Genomic DNA, 19005 nt, shown 5'->3' with positions numbered 1-19005 from the left:
CCGGAGCCAGGGGCGCTCAGCCTGGGGCCGACCCCTGCCTGCACCCTAGGCCTGTGCGGGGTGACAGCGTGTGTCTGCAGAAGAGGGGAGCCAGGTGCTGGGAGGTGCCCTTTCTCTGTCCTCCAGGTGCCCGTGCCACAGCCTGCGCCCATGTCCCTGGCAGGCCCCTGCCCAGCTGGTGCCGACCCCTCCCCAGTGCCCATTCCTCCTCCTCCAGTTCGTCCTCCACTCAAAGCTCCAATTAGGGCGAATCCCTCAGGAAGGCCCTTCGCTGCCGCCACACGGCCTAGGCCTGGCCGGAGCTCCTGGGCGTGGGCCATAGGGAGTGCCAAGAAGCCACCTCCAAGAGGAGGGGGCCAGCCCCTGGGGCACTGGCAATGCCAGCACCAGTGTCCCTTCATCTGCTGCTCAGTGTCCTTACATAGCGCCTCTCATTATTTGGGACAGTAGCCTGCAGTGGTTTTATGGGGGTGGGATGGGGGTAGTCACCAAATTGCCCTCGTTTCTGACCACTGTCTCTGGAGGAATCTGAAGCTCAGCACCCATCCGCCTAGAGTCAGTTCTAAACCTCTGCACCAGTGCACTGCATGCGGGGGCTAGGTGCCCAGGCAGTGCTGGCACCAGCAGTCAGAGCCCTGTTGGGGAGCTGAGTAAGGGGTCAGTGCCTAGTGAGACTGGCACCTGCTCAGGCCCACAGCCAGCACAGCGGGCATCCTGGGTGGTCAGGTTTCCCAGAGGTGAAATAAGTGCCCTCCCCTCTATTTCAAGGGGAAAGAAAATAATATGGGGTGTCTGGTTCCTCACAGCGAGGCAGGAAGTGGCCCCACACGCCCATTCACAGGAGAAAGGGAAGGGAAGTGGGAACACCCAGGTATTCTTATCGGGCCTGAGCTCCATGAATTCTGCCAAATTTGTCCTGGAGAGAAATGCCACCAGGCTATCAAAGGCACAGAAAAAACCAAAGGGGTTTCACACAACGGAAAGGGCAGTTGTCTGCCCTTAGCTACTAACATTGGCAAAGGCTCAGCTTTCAGCCAAATGCTTGTCAAAACCAGCTCATGAGCCATATCTGTCACCTGCTGGCAAAGCTCGGATCTGCAAGCGCGATTTTTCACCAAAAGTAAACGCAATCTTCAACAGTTCTGTCCTCGCATTTCCATGTAACCAGCCGTCTGTGAAACGTGCTGGCCACCACTTGTGAGCACCAAGGCCGGCAGGCCTGTCCACCCCGTCCCACCCACAGGTCTCCCCAGTTGACATCGCCACCTGTCCCCAAACCTGTGCATTTAGTTTTAATTACTGTACTGACATCATTTACTGTTAAGTAAACCAGTGAATTATGAACATGAAAACAGGGAATTGATTTCTTGAAATATCTACCTGAGCCCAGTAAAGACAAGCTGCTATACAAACAAACAAACAAAGAGATCACATTTTAAGTGTTGAACATGCAACAGTAGAAAACTGGCAAAATCTAGAACTCTGCTCTGAGGTCACTTCAAAATGTGTTTCACTTTAAAGAAAAAACTGAAACTGTTAAGTCTCACACCAAAAAACAAAAAAGGAGTTGGCTTGTATTAAAAGCCTGACAAGTGGTGTACATTGCTCAAGGAGTTAGAATAGCTTCAGGCGTGTGAGAGAGACGGGACGGGCGGGAGCCGCTGAGGAATGAACTTGGCTGAGCTCTGCTCGCACCACACGGAGGAAGGCCGGGGCACAGCCCCGCATCCACGCTGCCTGCCCGGTTCACTGACCCCACCCCGCCCGGGGAGCCTCCCAGCACCCCGTCATTCTGCCACAGGGACAGTGACACCGTTCCCGCGGCACCTGTACCGAGTCCACCGAGCACCGCCGCCCGGCCAGGAATCACCGCCCTCCCCCGGCGCATCACTGCCGCGTCCCTCCCAGCAAGCCGGTGGCGGCGGTTGTCACAATATGTCAGAACCATCTCCCTCCCACCCTGTGGAGAAGACAGCCAGAGATTCGGGCGCCTGGCGTGGAGCCCGTGGCCAGGACGGGCCCCGCACGGGGAGGCCCCGCGTGCTGCACCTCGGGGGGCGCCGGCAGCTGCGGGGCCCGGGCGAGCCTCCCAGGCCCTCCGTCCAGGAGACGCGCGGCCGCGATCCCGACCGAGGCCTCACCTGCGAGGCGCAGGGAGCGAACGCGGCGGGGCGGGCGCGTGCGGGCCGGGCCGCGGAGACGGGCTCTCAGAGGCTCGAGCTGGGGTTTAAAACAGGACGTGTCAGCGAAGAAGCCGAGCCCCGGCCCCCAGATGCGCGGCCTGTGCGGGCGCCCAGCCGGAAGGGCTGGCGGCCGACGGGCGCTGAAACGGCCCCAGACACAGCGCTCAACTGTTCGTCCCCCAGTCGTCTCAGCGCTCACGCAGGAACTTGCCCGGCGCAGGAACCACTCTCAGCCGCCACGCGGAGGCTGGGGCGCGGGAGGGCGCGGCGGCCCGGGTCAGCGCACAGGTGCGGGTGTGAACCGCGCGGGATTCCTCCCTCTCTTCAGCATTTCTCTGTATCTGAAACTTCTATTCCTTTCCAAGGCCAAAGCCAGCGATTGCATTTGCTTCACACTGATTGTTAGTAGAATACACGGTCAGTTTTATAAACTAAGTGAAGTGGATCATTCCAGTAGCCCTGGGTGACTCCCCACCCTCCGGGCAGGGGGGCTCCTGGAGGCCGACTGGTCCAGGTTACCCACTCTCCACCCAAGCTCGGGCTGGCTGGGGCTACAGGATTCCGCTGACCCCACCCTCCCTAGCACCCGTCTCAGCAGGGCTTTCAGCTCTTCCTTTAACCTGGTCTGTCCCCTCAGCCTCCCCCTTTTCTCTCAAGACACTGTCGTGATTCTTTATACTCGTTTCCTGCCCATTTTCAAAAGCACTTTGACCTCTGCTTCACTGTTTGTGCCCTCAGTCCTGGCACCCCTGCTATGTGCCCCCTGTCCAGGGAGCACTAAGTCTTACATGTGACACCCAATAGGAATCCCCTTATCTTTTTCCTTTGTCCATGAAATGACACTGAGGGAAGGGGTGCAGGGGCCGGAGCAGCAGAGGCTGCAGACCTCACAGGTCAGGGCTGAAGGCTGGAGAGCCGCAGGCTTGGGGAGCAATGACTCCTCTCCTCCCACCCCTGAAACGCGCCCGGTGCGTATCCAACACACTGTCCAGACTGGTCTGTACAACCTGAAAGGACACCGGGCCCCAGCAGGTTCGCTCTGTGGTTATAGCATCGGCCCTCAGACTGGAGGGTCCTGGGTTCGATTTTGGCCAAGGGCACATACCTCAGCTGCAGGCTCAGTCCCCTGGGCCACGTGTGGGAGGCAACCAATCGATGTGTCTCTCTCACCTCGATGTCCCCCCCGCCTACCTTCCACTGTCTCTGAAAAGCAGTGGAAAAAATATCCTTGGGTGAGAAAAAAAAGTGCACTGGACGCATTCTTCCCGCACCACCTCGCGAGCTGCCCAGCCGTCAGGGCGCAGCACCTTCCCTCGGCCCGGGGCCAACTGTGGTGTTCCCTGTGCAATGGCAACAAGGCCCCTTCCCACTCTCATTATGCAGAAAGGACCCCGACCGGCTCAGCTGCGTCTCTGTGGCTTCCCCCTCCCAACTTCCACACCTCCAGCCTGACCCAACCTGCTTCCACTGCCGACCCTCCCAAAACGAAGGGCTGCTCATCACTGCTTTCTCACAAACCACAAATTCTTGCTTTTTTATTTTTTAAAAATATATATTGATTTCAGAGAGAGAGAGAGAGACAAACGACGACAGTCATTGATCGGCTGCCTCCTGCACGCCCCCGACTGGGGATCAAGCCCACAACCCGGGCATGTGCCCCGACCAAGAATCAAACTGCGACCTCCTGGATCCTGGGTTGATGCTCAACCGCTGAGCCACGCCTGGCCGGGGCCCTGCTGCTTTAAATGAAGACAGTTCCCCCAAATGGTTCAGTTCTACCCTCAGATTTCAGTCGTTTCCCTTCTGCTCTCAGCCCATATTCCCATGCCAGGGCATTCCTCATGCCTTGACTATTCATTTTTAAAAATACTGTTGCATGATCTATTTCTTTTTAATGTTTTTACTGATTTCAGGAAGAGAGAGAGAGAGAAAAGCATCAGTGATGAGAGAGTCATTGATCGGCTGCCTCCCGCAAGCCTCCGACTGGGGATGGGGCCCGCGACCCGGGCAGGTGGCCTGACCGGGAATCAAACCTCGATCTCCTGGATCCTAGATTGATGCTCAACTGCTGAGCCACAATGGCCAGGCGCCCATTCACTTTTAAAACTCCTTGCATGTCCCCTAACCTGGAAATCTCTCTCCTCTCCAAACCCTCCTTATACTGAGGCTCAAAAAAAATGCCATCGAGTCCCCGCAGTGCGTTCTTGCTGCTCTGCACACGCATGTCAATCACGCTGACTGGACCCAGCGTCACCGTTTCTGTCTCCCTCCTGACCAGCTCACAGCACAGGGGCTTGGGCGTATACACATTGATGAAATGAAATGAAATGTCAGGCAGAAACCTAACATTTACAAAGCATACTTGAAGTATCTTCAAGTTTAAAATGATGTCCAGAGGCATATTGGTATATTAGTTGTAGAAGCTAAAAAGTTTCTAAAGCAGAAATCAGTGCAATTGCCGTTCCCATAAAGCCAGTGGGCCTTCCAGGGCCCACCACCAAGCTAAACGCAGTGCTGGCACTGGGTGTTACGAGCGGGTGGAAGTGAGATGAACCCCTCTGGAGGCCTCGGCGATGACCAACAGCCGAGGACACGGGCGGTGGCCGGGCTGGCCCATCAGCAGCAGGGCCAAGTCCCGCCTTTACTCAGGGCAGAGGTGCAAGTGCAGGCACGGGGTGTGGGGGGCAGCTGGATGTGAGGTCATCGGAGCCAGAGCTGAGCGAGGGGAGTGTCTACACACGGAGCCTGGGCACGCAGCACGTGACCCGGCTGCCCGGCTGCCCGGTGCCAGCAGAGGGACGGCACCTGTGGCCAAAGCCGGCAGCGAGCTCAAAGCTGGAGCCCCTGGTTTGGAAAGAGATAATTTTTAAGAATTTACTTTTGCCAAGTGGCCACAATAGCTGTTCTCTCACACGGTTACCAAGAACTAGGTTATGGGCACTGAAGCAAACTCCCTTTTTAAGACTGTTTCTCCAGTTATTTCAAACACCAGAAAAGCAGGGCAAAGATTTAGGCTACCGGCAGTCTGTCCAGAACCCAAATCTAAAAACCTGCCCAGTAATGCCCCCTTCATCCCAATCCACAGAGTATCTTAAAATTGCCTAGAAAAACTTTTTAGCACAAATTCAGATATTTTTCAATGAAACACTCTTAATTTCAGTTTTCATACCACTTTTTCCTTTTTTATTTAAAATATTATAACCAATGAACATACTAGATAACATTGTTTACATTCCAGTGGTGCATGTTTAATGACTAGGGCATGAATGATTAAAAACCACAATAATGACCTCAGCATTCCCTACAAGGGGCCCCGTTCAGTTCTGTCTGAGGAGGAGCGGACGGGGAGGCGTGGAGGAGGAGTGGCGTCCTGCAGGGAGGAAGCAAACTCAGTTACCACACTTGGGCTGCAGGCTGTTCCACCTGTGGAACAGGGTGAACCGTAATGAGAAAATAGACGTCACAGTCCAGGTGGACAGCTGGTTCAATTTAAATTCATCACTCGGCTAAAAGTTTAAGAGCTTCTCAAAAATATACCAAATATCGGGCCTACAAAAGTAATTTATTTCTTCGTAAAGTTTACTTAGATTTAGTCCTTTTGTAAAATGTAAAGAATGGGCTGATATCACGAGCAGGTTTCTACTTACACAACAGACAGTAATAACGTACAACAAGCTCATCTAACACAGTTTTCCAAGATATACAGTGACAGGTTTTACTCGGGAGTCCCTCTTACTGATGCCAGGATGCGCTCCCCATACGGACTGGCACGTGTCAGCACTGGCTGTGAAGTGTCCACACATGTATAATCACACTCAGGAAGGAGCGAACAGAAGGGCAACGGCTTACTCGGGAAAGCATAGAAAATTAGTGTGAGGTAGTTCAATACAAACCTAGTTTAATTTGTAAGTTGTTGTGAGAATAAAACATTGTGCAAAACTAATCCACAGGTAATATTTCTTAAAAGTTTCAGTAACTAAAGAATCTAAACCAGAAATGGCCAGGAAAGTGTTACTCTTACTAGACTCTCCTAAGAGCACTTAACTAAGAGCAGTTAGTTTGAAATTAATTAGGACTTGTTTTCCTTATGAGTTTTCCAATCATACCCCAAACCACACATTTCTGCTTCAATGCCCTTTACCTCTTCATCTTTCTTGCTATTAAGGAAAAATTTGTTTCCCCTGATTCAGAAAAACCCTAAGAGAGATCAGTAGAAACACAACCTATGCTAACACACAAAGGGCACGGAGTCAATGTTTAAGAGGGCTGCTAGGGACAGAAGGTGGTGTGTGGTTTTCCTACCGGTAAGAGGAGCTTCCTGGGGACATGGGGCTTCATGCAGTCACTCTATAGCTAACGTGTGACTAACAAACACACTCACAAACTACGACAGGGTTTCTGAACAGACTATGCTTTCGCCGCAGAACGTGCAGGCTCTGCCCGGGCCACACTGAGTAGTTAAGTCCTCGCGCGGCCGTGCTGGCCGACAGTGCAACTGTCCGACCTGAAGGCCAAGCAGCTCGCGTGCCTGCGGCCGGCTTCAACGTCAGGCTCTGCGTCTTCCCCTTCCTCTTGGACGGCTCAGCAGGGTGAGCACCGAGGGCGCTGCTGCCTTACACACAGCTGGCTTCTCTGGACCGGGGAGGGTTATGTGAACGGCTGCGCTCCACCCACGTGGAGTGTGTGTGCCAGGAGCGGCCACCGAGGGTGTGCGACAGAGTGAGAACTGCTCAGCAAATAGTACGGAAGCGCTGAGCTGCTCGGTGTATGTATATTGTAATTAAGCAATCCCAACAACACAATTATTTTACAAATGGTCAATACACATTAGAGGGTAACATAATAGTAACCAGGAAATAATATGTAGAATTAGAATTAGCGTCTCTTTCCTAACCTATAAAGTTGAGTAATAGATCTTGGTCAAAATAATCTTCTAAGACGATGGGTACATTACGCGTATAGTTGAAAAACCAAAGTTTATAAGATAAACAAGGTGGCTTTACATTAAGTACTGCCAGACAGAAATCTTATTTGTAATTCTCTTAAAAAAACAAACACACAAATGTTTAAGATACTTTAAAGGTTCAAAAAGTTTTAAAAATAAAACGAACATATATATCTTTAGCTTAACAAATTTAAGAGGGAACATTGTATTTAGATACTGCATTTTAAAAACCTAGGGCACACAACATTTAACAAACAGACTTTGTTTTCAAGATAAGAGTTTAAGCATATTGTCTACATTAACTAATGAGTTCATTTTCTCTCAATCAACTGAAACATGCTGGTCGGCAAGTGGGAGCTGGCATTTACAACAAACGATACAGTAACAACACCTGGGTTTCCTTGCTTAACCAAAATCTGTATCAATACAGATGGCTTATTAGCAATCAAACATAAACCATGGGAAGCTTCTGAAAGCATGTCAGTTGTTAAAGTGCAATAGTGAAATGGTCTATCCTAGAAAACAGAGCTAGTTCACTGTTGAACTAACATACACTAAGGACACACTCATGCTCAAAAGTCTCCGCACACCCAATCGTTTCTATAAGCCAAGGGATTAGTCTCAAAACTCTAATTTGCTTAATGAAATTAATGCACCATGTTGTATGAGTAGGAAAGGGGCTGATAAAAAGGTTGACAACTTCCAAAGAGACTGGAAATCATGACTTTAAACCATCAAAAACAAACTTGCTATTTCAAAGCATATAAAAAGGCTAACGTAGTTTAATTCTAAATATTGCACATTAACAATGATCTAAAATACCTCACTCAAAGGAATTTTGCACTAAATATACAAATCACATGCCCGGCAAGCTTTCTGGCACTGTGAGCTGAGCTGCACCAGCGCCTGCTCCTGCTGGTCACTAACTCCGATGAGCTTTCTGCTAGAGCCGTGTCCCGCATCTAACTATGCACTTGCTAGATCATTACACGAAATCCCTCTTGTTCCAAACATAACAAAAGGTGCCTGGGGCATCATAGACAATGTATTCAGAGATGAGACTTCAATGACATTTTACTTAAGAAAACTTCAGTTGTAGAGAAATAATTCTGCAGATATAAAATGTAAACAGTTACATCACTTGTCAGGAGCAGCACCATTCTTACACTACTCAACATCCACGTTGTGTGTTTTACTGAAAATCAGATATAAAAAATGAAAGACTCAGACTAAATAATCACCACTTATGCCTGCTCTGCTCAGTGTGGAGAAACAGTCCTTGGAAAATGGTATCTAATATATGGCTGTGTGCTACTATTTTCAGATGAACGGTATATTGCTCATTTGATACATTACCCACAGAAATCTAAGTAGGCTTTGAAACCTCCCAAGAGCTAGTAAAACATGACTATGCTACAGGTAGAATCAAATGGCCAGAAACAACGGAGCTGGTGCTCCACTGACTAACGCTCTACCAGGAAACCAGAAAGGACCAAGCCCGAGCCGCAGGAGAGGAAGGACCAGACCCACAGCCCGAGGCGATTAGCTCAGTGTTTACAAAAACAGACTCACAGCTCAGAGAAGTGAACCGTCCGCCTGTCTGCACTGAAATGTACCACTCATGACGTATCCTCTTGCCTGTGTGCCGTAAGCTTTGAGCCACAGACTTGCAGGACACAACATGCTCTTTTCACTTCACTTTTGTTGGGTGGGGGGGGGCAGTAGAAGGGTGGTGGTGGGTGCCCAGCATCTTCAACGACATGCTCTGAGTTATTCTGCCATTTAGATGATGGGGCTTTTGCCAAAATTCATGTAGGATTGCTATCAACAGTTGTAACTAAATTAGGATTGGCAAGTAGCAATATTGGAGGTTTTTAACACGTTCATCGTTTACAGTAGTTATTCCTGAATACAACTGGCTACAGGTTACTTTCCCTCACTCCTCTGTGGTTATTTCATTGATAAGCACATAACCCTGAAGGATAGCATCATGAACAAAACATCTGAAATAATTTCTAATTAAAAAAACTATAAAAATCTTAAATAATTCATGATATAGGCAAGTCACCACATAATAGTTGCTTTGATAAACAAAATCTTACAAATTCAGTAAAAAAATCAGCAGCATAAGATAAAGCAAATATGCAAAAATTTTAAACCATGATAAAATAATTAGGTTTACATTATACAGTTAATTACAGCAAAAATACAATACAGTTTTGTTGCTGTTTTAAAACAACTTAAGTTTTAAATTACATCACTTGAAATTAAAAAAAATAAACTACTTTACTACAAAATGAATTTTACATTTTTGAAAAATCACTCAAAGTAAGACCACTGACTGAGTTTCCAAAGTAGTTCTATCAATGACTAAACGACACCCCATCCCTCCCACCCCCACCCCCCAGGCCCAAGTAGTCATCTACAGCAGCCCAGAGGTCCCGCTGATGCTTCTAGACTGCTGTCGGTGTCCGAGGCCAAAGTCGGGTCTGTTGACATTGAAGACACGTCGTTGACGGACGGCGATGACGACGGGTGCTGAGAGCCATTGATCACTGCTGCACCTGTGCTATGAGAAACAAAACAGCAAATCAGTTGCAGACAGAGTTGTAGACCCAGCCACTCACACTGTACTGGCTACTGCCAGTGGTCAGTAACTGTTCTCTTGGCTTTAAAAGGCTCACTAAAAAGAATCACAAGTGAAATTCAAAACAACACTAATTTACAAGCTCTTTTCATTGCAAATTATGAAGCGAGAACTCTGAAAATGTCTGGAAACCCAGCGTCCTTTCCTTCCCACAAACTTGTTTTTCAGTCCAAGACAAGAATTGTTAAGTCCAAGCAACATTTAGACATGGTCCTACTGCAAGACTCATGAATGGGCTTTAGGCTGTGAGTGAGAATAACACTGATAATGTTACTGTAGACAGGGAGCATTGGGGAGTCTCCCTCACTGGCCAAGATGTTGGCAGGGGAAGGTTCTTACACAGCATGTCAAAACTAGAAATATGAATGGACAGGGCCTGAGGGTGCCAAAGCTAGAACTATGAATGGACAGGACCCGAGCAGGCCCAAAGCTAGAAAGATGAAAGGATAGGGCCCCTAGCACATAAAAGCTAGGAAGATGAATAGATACAAAAAAGCCCTCCCCTCCCTATCCCTATTAAGAACAGTGGGCTTGAGCAGGAAGAGAGATTATCTCTGAGACAGAAGGGGGCATGGTCTTTGAGACATGAGCCCACCATTCTCCCAGGTCATGTGGCTCCTGAATAAAACTTCTTTCCTTTTGCGCCAGCACCTGCCTTATGAGTTTGGCTTTCATTGCTACAGGCAGCCGAACTTCCATTTTTTGTTTGATTTACAGTAATACATGCAAAACTGTCTTGCATTTTGTCAGAAAGAGGATCTCAAAGCAACATATGACTCAAAAAGTAAAAACTACTGCCCTAATAAACAGTGATTTATGATATCTTCTCACTGTAAAGTACAGACAATACTTCTGGTACACCTTATTTTAAGCAAAAGCCAAGACAAAGACTGAAATCATTTCAATTGAAAGGGTCTTTCCTTCGACTGCCCCAATTTACATGAGGTTACATGACTTGCCACAGCCAATCAAGTGTCCTAGTTAGGTAAACTCAGGTCTTGTTATTTCTATTCTAATAAATACTTGATAAGTGCCAATATGGATTTATTAAACAGACAGAGTTGGGGAAGACTGTTTCCTTTACCAAAAGTATTGCCTAACAAGAACTTCCTGAATTTTGAAAAACAATAGGAATACAGGTATGTCTTGTTTTATTGCACGTCACTTTATCGTGCACGTCACTTTATCATGCTCTGTGGGCATTGCATTTTTTTGTTTGTTTGTTTTAACAAATTGAAGGCAAGCCCTCCACTGGCAAAAAGATTACAACTTACTTTACTGCAATACTCGCTTTGCTATGGTCATCTGAAACCAAACCCAAAATATCTCTGAGGTATGCCTGTACTTAAACCTACAGAAAAATCCTCTCAAGGTCAGGAAGGGGGAGGGAATGAGAGTGGAGGTAGGGAATGTGTTATAAGCGATTCATACACTTGATGAGTACTATGAACCTCAGATCACTAAATAAGGGTCATTCTAAATTTGATTACACCAAACAATGCAAGTTGTACAAAAGTTCTTAAGAACACATTTATAGAATAAAAGCAAAGGTTTCCAAAATGAGCAATAGAAAAAATTTCTAGGGGTGAGTTTCAGGCACCCAAAGATGCTAAAAACTAAGCAGGTTGAAAGCTGCTGCTTGAGAACCCAGAATCTGTGTGTTGGAAATTATCCCTCCATTCTGTCTAATGACCAGTAATAAAAACTTAAATATGAAAGGCCCTCTGAGAGCTTGTCTTCAAATGCAACAAGGAAATAGCCAGGAGAGTTAGAATAGGCAAATCTTTAGGGTGCTGGGAGATAGAAAGGAATGGAACCATAGACAGAGCAGGTGATCAGCAGTGCAACAGGAAAAAGGAAAGCAGACTGAGTACTTCGGGCCTTGACAGAAGAGAAGGGCAAATATGACAACCTTTTAGACTCAAGAAAGGTCCATTAGGTTCCCAGTCAGAGTGAAATGAAGAGACTGTACTTTTTAAAAAGTTCAACCCACACATCATTATTGAATTTGCCCGTGGTGACTGAAGACTATATAAAAACAATGGTTAGCTTCAAAGACTTGTACTGAAACATTCAATTCATAAAAAGGTTCCATCATATATACTTTTTCTTGCCTCTATTTTTTTATCCAAATTTCCTTTTGTCCAAATTTCTTAGTTTGATAATGTTTCATTTTTTAAAATCAAGTAGAAATTACACTGTGATTATCTGGTATTTTGATGTCAAAGACTGTTCCTTCTTTCTCTGTATATAATCGAAAATACAGTATTTTTATAACAGCTTTACTAACATTCTTCTTTGCAAATGATGAGAACCTTGAATATGTCCAGAAACCTGACATCCTGTCCTTTCCGTTGACTTCTCTTGTAACCATCATCAAGTGTTGTCTAGGATCCAAATTTTTCACTTATAAATTAAGAACAAATACAACCACTCTATCTAATGAAATTACTGTTTATGCAGTCAACTCTGAGGATGTGCCTCTCACTAGGATAGTGTGCTACAGTGTGAGACTCTCCCAAATGATAGACTTTCCAATCCCACCTGAGCACTCAGTTATACTACTGCTGTTCATCAATACAAGCTAATTAACTGTGCTATTAAAGCACTTACAATATAGCTTTGTTACAAGTTAATTCTAAGTAAAAGCTGTTGGAACCAATTTATATTTTCAACAGGATCTATATTATAATTTGGAAAATTGCATTCCTGATCAAGGATTTGACAAAACATTTAAAAAACTTTAAAATAACCAAAAGTCATAGGAAGCTATGACAAAAATTATTTAAACAAATATATGTTTACTGTACAACAAAATGGGCATCTGAAACTATAGTTACAAATTTTATCCATAAGCAGATATAATATTCAATTTTTTTCTTAGAATGTAGAAGAGTTTTCGAGGGATAACTAAAATGGCACAGTTTTACTCAAATTTAAGACCTACCTATTGAAACGCTATTCAGCCTTCAAGGCTCAGCTCAAATTTCACCTCTTCTATGAAACTGCCCTGAGCTCTGTAGCCAAAAAAGAAGTCTGTTCCTAGCCAGAGGACATATGAGATGCTGGGAAAACCACGCCCTCCAAAGTTACTGATAAACGGGGCTTCAAGGATTACCTTTTCTACACAATAGATTTGTAGTATTATGTCATTTAATTTTTCTGAATTTTAGTTCCCTCACTGTAAAGTGTGCATAAAATCCCTCCTTTGGGGTCTTGGGGCTGGATGAAATAAAGTACACAAACCACCAGTGTTGGTCATGTGGCTATGAACTTAATATGTTTATGCTGCCTGTCATTTAACTGTTCCCTCAATTCTTTATGCGTTTACAAGTACTAAAATTAAATATGAGCTTATGATAAAAGAAAACGTTTAATTCCTGCAAACCAGTTCCTTCTTAGAGATGGAACACTTTCCAATGGTTGTTTTAATGGCATCGTCTTGGGTTAACAAGTCAAAAACACCAAAAGGTCAAGGATGGTAACTTGGGATCACATGCACCGAATTCTGCAGTGCAGCTTTAGCTTACTCACACGAAGTAAAAGCAGTGAAGGCCATAAAAGGAAAGAACACTGCACTGCAAGAAATTTCTTCTTTAAAGACAAGACAATGCCAACAAAACCTTTCTGTTCTTCAGTGGAGTGTCAAAACGACAGAAAACAATGTGCGTTTGATGCAGTCTCTCATCTGTCAGTATACTCTTATTAAACTTTGAATAATGGTATAGTATAGTGCGTCACAGTATATAGTATAGCGCAGTATAATACAGTATAGTATAGTGCGTCACGGTTTAGTATAATGCTCCATAGTATAGTGCAGTGCTCCATAGTACAGTATAGTGCTCCATAGTATAGTATAGTGCTCCATAGTATAGTATAGTGCGTCACGGTATAGTATAGTGTTGCATGGTATAGTATAGTGCTCCATGGTATAGTATAGTGCTCCATAGTATAGTATAGTGCGTCACGGTATAGTTTAGTGCGTCACGGTATAGTATAGTGCTCCATGGTATAGTATAGTGCTCCATAGTATAGTATAGTGCTCCATAGTATAGTATAGTGTGTCACGGTATAGTATAGTGCTCCATAGTATAGTATAGCGCTCCATAGTATAGTATAGTGCTCCATGGTATAGTATAGTGCTCCATGGTATAGTATAGTGCTCCATGGTATAGTATAGTGCTCCATAGTATAGTATAGTGCGTCACGGTATAGTTTAGTGCGTCACGGTATAGTATAGTGCTCCATGGTATAGTATAGTGCTCCATAGTATAGTATAGTGCGTCACGGTATAGTATAGTGCTCCATAGTATAGTATAGTGCTCCATGGTATAGTATAGTGCTCCATAGTATAGTATAGTGCGTCACGGTATAGTATAGTGCTCCATAGTATAGTATAGTGCTCCATGGTATAGTATAGTGCTCCATAGTATAGTATAGTGCTCCATGGTATAGTATAGTGCTCCATAGTATAGTATAGTGCGTCACGGTATAGTTTAGTGCGTCACGGTATAGTATAGTGCTCCATGGTATAGTATAGTGCTCCATGGTATAGTATAGTGCTCCATAGTATAGTATAGTGCTCCATAGTATAGTATAGTGCGTCACGGTATAGTTTAGTGCGTCACGGTATAGTATAGCGCTCCATAGTATAGTATAGTGCTCCATAGTATAGTATAGTGCGTCACGGTATAGTTTAGTGCGTCACGGTATAGTATAGTGCTCCATGGTATAGTACAGTGTGCCACGGTATAGTATAGTGCTCCATGGTATAGTATAGTGCGTCATGGTATAGTATAGTGTGCCACGGTATAGTATAGCGCTCCATAGTATAGTATAGTGCTCCATGGTATAGTATAGTGCTCCATAGTATAGTATAGTGCGTCACGGTATAGTATAGTGCTCCATAGTATAGTATAGTGCTCCATGGTATAGTATAGTGCTCCATAGTATAGTATAGTGCTCCATGGTATAGTATAGTGCTCCATAGTATAGTATAGTGCGTCACGGTATAGTTTAGTGCGTCACGGTATAGTATAGTGCTCCATGGTATAGTATAGTGCTCCATAGTATAGTATAGTGCGTCACGGTATAGTATAGTGCTCCATAGTATAGTATAGTGCTCCATAGTATAGTATAGTGCGTCACGGTATAGTATAGTGCTCCATAGTATAGTATAGTGCTCCATAGTATAGTATAGTGCGTCACGGTATAGTTTAGTGCGTCACGGTATAGTATAGCGCTCCATAGTATAGTATAGTGCTCCATAGTATAGTATAGTGCTCCATAGTATAGTATAGTGCGTCACGGTATAGTTTAGTGCGTCACGGTATAGTATAGTGCTCCATGGTATAGTACAGTGTGCCACGGTATAGTATAGTGCTCCATGGTATAGTATAGTGCGTCATGGTATAGTATAGTGTGCCACGGTATAGTATAGTGCTCCATGGTATAGTATAGTGCTCCACAGTATAGTACAGTGTAGCGCAGTATAACACAGTATAGTGCGCAACACAGTGCAGCACATTCCTCCCAGTGCAGCATAATGCATTATCACATAGGGCACTGGTGCAGCAGCGCACCCACGCTTTCCAATTTAACCAGCCCAGCTGTACTCCTTATACTTATTAATGGTAGTAAATATGGAAAGAATTGCAGGTTTAAGGCCACTGAAGACTACAACACGAGAAGTAAACTGCAACCTTAGCCAAGCTTATATTGTAACCAACCTAAAGGAGAGGGCTGCCCCCGTATAACTCCATTCTTGGTTCTCTCTTCCAAGTCCATAACTTCCTTGTATATCAATTCTGAAAAAGAGGTGAACAAAAACAAACTTTTCAGAGTCTGACAGCCAACCTCACAAGATATGTCTATTTTAAATAAATATATTTTATACACATTAAATACTTCAAACAGTATCCCTCCAATGGCAGAGGGTCCGTAAATGTCAGCCTAAGATTCAAAGATGTTAAAAACAATTCCTTGATCCTCAGCTGCAAATTATGTTGAAAGAAACAAAATCTCTGCCTTAACTGGTGGTTTCTAAAGTTGGATTAAGGACAGAGCTGTGATGAGAAGATTCATCTCCTCAGCTCCAGCACTATGCACCACACCATGTCAGACGGCCGTGTCAGACGCTTGTTTAATGCTGACTCAGGGAGGGCTCAGGTCACATTTGTCTTACTAACTTCTATTTCCTGATAGGACCTGGTGCATTGTAGGTGCTCACCAGATCCTTGTTAAAGGATTTAAATGAAAGTGTGTGGAAGCCTCTTTAACAGAATGGTATGTAAATCACTGTCATTAAAGGGAAAGAAGCACATGATTACACTTGAAATCCTTATGAGCTGCAGCATGACACACTACAACTGTCAAGACTCCTTCATGGGAATCTGCTCCTTTACCCGGCTGTGGACAGTGAGAGGCTGCTGCAAGGACGCTCCACCTAAGGGGTTGCCCTGGATTCTTCTCAGTGACCTGATGTCAAGTGTGATGAGCCTTGTGACTCTGAGTGCCTACTTAAGAACCTTCTGGTGGAAACTTCAGAGCCACTATTCCTCAGCTTTTTGGGGTCATGGAATAATTTAAGAATTGCATAAAAGCAATGAACCCTCTCCTGAGAAAAATGTACAAGCAAAAAATGTTGCATAGAATTTTAAGGAGTCTGTAATTCTTTAAGTTAAACTGCTGAGAAAGAATCTGTGATTATAGGGTATGACAATGTTTCTGTTGGTAGTAAGGTAAGATAAGCAGATATGCTGGAACGAACAAGCGCTACAGACACCTAGATTTGCTTGCTATGGTAAATTTGGACTGGGAGGAGAAAGATAGGAAGTCTTGATAGACGAAAGAATGGGAGATGCTTTTCTTCAAAGAAACAAAAAGGAATGGTAAGCATTCCAGATACGATTTTTTTTTTAAAATGAGAAAACAACACTCTTTTATCAAAAGGGATTAGGTAGAAGAACCAGAGCTACTCAGCAATACTAACTAGGAGAAGCAATCTTTAGTTGATAGCTTTTGCAATGGATTTTTCTTTGTGCTATGATGCTAAAACTTGTCAGCAGATCTTGAAAAAGGCAGTTTGTAGGTAAACACTGAACAGCACATGGGGCTAGGAGAATGGGATACAGAATAAAGGCGAACTAGTTTAGAGTACTAAAAAATCCCAAGTATATCCTTACACAAACAAAAACACCACACTTCACTGACTTTAAGATGGACTTTTTCTTACAGTTCAATGTCTCTGAAATTGGGCTGTATCTTATAACCACCGATGCAGTTTGACTGGCAGCGTTTCCTCTTTCTTAGTGGCACATTACGCTGTGTTTTACAATTGATAGCCTGCTAAGATTCCATGAGATACCATAAATGTCTACTGTAGATGCAATGACATATAAAACTCAGGTTAGATATTTTCATGCACACTCTGGCCCAGTTATATCCTTGTATACTACCTATTACATGTGCAAATGCAGTCAGTTCTACCCAATTCTATCATTCCAGTGGAGTCTACAGTAGAGTCTAACTACATGTCTCCCAAAGTGAACCCAGAGAAAACTAATCTCTGGCTATTCCTAAGAACAAAGAATCAAATTCGTTCTTTCCAAATAAATTTATAGATGGATTACCTGCCCAGTTCCTTTTGCCATCCCAGTATTTAGGCACATAGTTCTTAATAACAAATCTCTGTACCTAGTTATTTAAGTTCTGGTAAAAAAGGCGGTCAAGTGACTTGTTCAAAGTCATGTAGCTACAGAAGTGGTCTAAACACTAAATGACAACAACACAAATGAGGTAAACAGGATCTAAAAATTACCTGGCCTAAATACCCCAAGGAACCTTTTTGTTGTTGTTAATTCTCACCCGAGGATATTTTTTCCATTGATTTTTAGATAGAGTGGGAGGGAGGGAGGGGGGGGGGTAGGGGGGAGGGAGAGGGGGAGAAGGGGGGTGGGGGAGAAGGGGGGTAGGGGAGGGGGAGGAGGGGAGGGGGAGAGAGGGGGAAAGAGATAGAGAGAAATAGAGAGAGAGAGATAGAAAGAAACATTGATGTGAGAGACACACACTGATTGGCTGCCTCCTGCAGGCAGCCCAAGCAGGGCTGGGGATTGAACCTACAACCTAGGTACATGCCCTTGATAGGGAATTAAATCCATGACCATTTGCTATGTGGGCCTATGCTCTAACAACTGAGCCAGTGCATCACAGGGAATCTTTTAAAGAAAAAAGTATTTCCACAACTATCAAAGCATTATTATGTTCAACCACCTTCATAAAATAAAACTACAATATTAGATTTGCAAAGATTACAAATTAACTCACTCTGTTGGTGAGGGTGGGGGTAAATTAGACACTCCTATACCATGCTGATGGAAATGTAAACTGCTACAATTTCTTTCAAGAGTAATCTGGAAATAATTGAAAAATATCCTTTGGCCCAGCAAATCTTGTAGGGCTTTTTTAATTGGCATGTTCTCACATGTGCACAGAACACTGCAGTTGTTGCAATAACAGAAGACAGGACACAACTTAAGTACTCTTCCAGTGGGAGCTGGATACAGAAATTGTGACACAGCTGGACACTATATGTCAGTGAGCCAGAAATGTGGTGCATGAGAATATAATCTCTATGTGATGTGCTTACACCAACAAAGCAAGTGTGCACATCCTACAACCATTTGGGATTAAAATAGGGTGGCAGAGGAGAAGGGGGAGACATCAAATACACAGGCTTTGTATTTGTAGGCTATGGAAGAACAGAACATTCCAGAAAGAACTAATGTTTCTGTGTCTGGGTTGGGGGATGTGAGAGATTAGAACTTAATCAGGGAGGGAAGGAGACTTACTTTCTATTTTTGCAAAAAAATATTAATACTCGTATTAGCAAATATGAATTATGAATAATACAAAATCTCTTTAGTTTCTTCAACATGGTGACTAAATCAACACAAGAAGCTAGAAGCTCTCTCAGCTCCATCCTAAGGCCCTGGGAATACTACCTTTCCACTCTTCTATCGTGTGCTCCCGCTCATCTAACTGCTTGTCAGGTATCTTTGGTGGTGGCTGAAAAACAAAAGACAACAATAAATGAGTTAGTTTACCGGAGTGCACAAATTTGTCATAATTATTCGAAATATCAGCCAGACAGAAAGGGTTGTAGAAATACATTATTACACCGAGGTTCATGAGCCCTCTTCTATGCAGAGACTCGTTTTAGAAGACTTCTT

General features: G+C 44.5%; 1 protein-coding gene across 4 annotated transcripts in view; it reads right to left on the bottom strand.

The window, feature by feature from the left end:
• Window positions 1-5337: 5337 nt before the first annotated feature.
• The window catches only part of MAPK8 (mitogen-activated protein kinase 8), a 120442-nt gene continuing 106774 nt past the window's right edge, over window positions 5338-19005 (bottom strand). Inside the window, exons 10-12 of one of the 4 annotated variants that reach the window (XM_081158699.1) lie at window positions 18778-18841; window positions 15505-15582; window positions 5338-9697 (exon numbers count right to left, since the gene is read on the bottom strand). In XM_081158699.1, coding sequence (XP_081014825.1) covers window positions 9681-9697; window positions 15505-15582; window positions 18778-18841 — 159 coding nt within the window. In that variant the 3' untranslated portion in view covers window positions 5338-9680. The remainder of the gene's footprint in view (window positions 9698-15504; window positions 15583-18777; window positions 18842-19005) is intronic. The other 3 variants (XM_081158697.1, XM_081158698.1, XM_081158696.1) reach the window with 3 other exon arrangements.

Source organism: Miniopterus schreibersii (assembly GCF_964146895.1).
Source record: "Miniopterus schreibersii genome assembly, chromosome: 14".
Lineage (NCBI taxonomy): Eukaryota > Metazoa > Chordata > Mammalia > Chiroptera > Miniopteridae > Miniopterus > Miniopterus schreibersii.
This window is presented reverse-complemented; position numbering and strand designations above follow the sequence as displayed.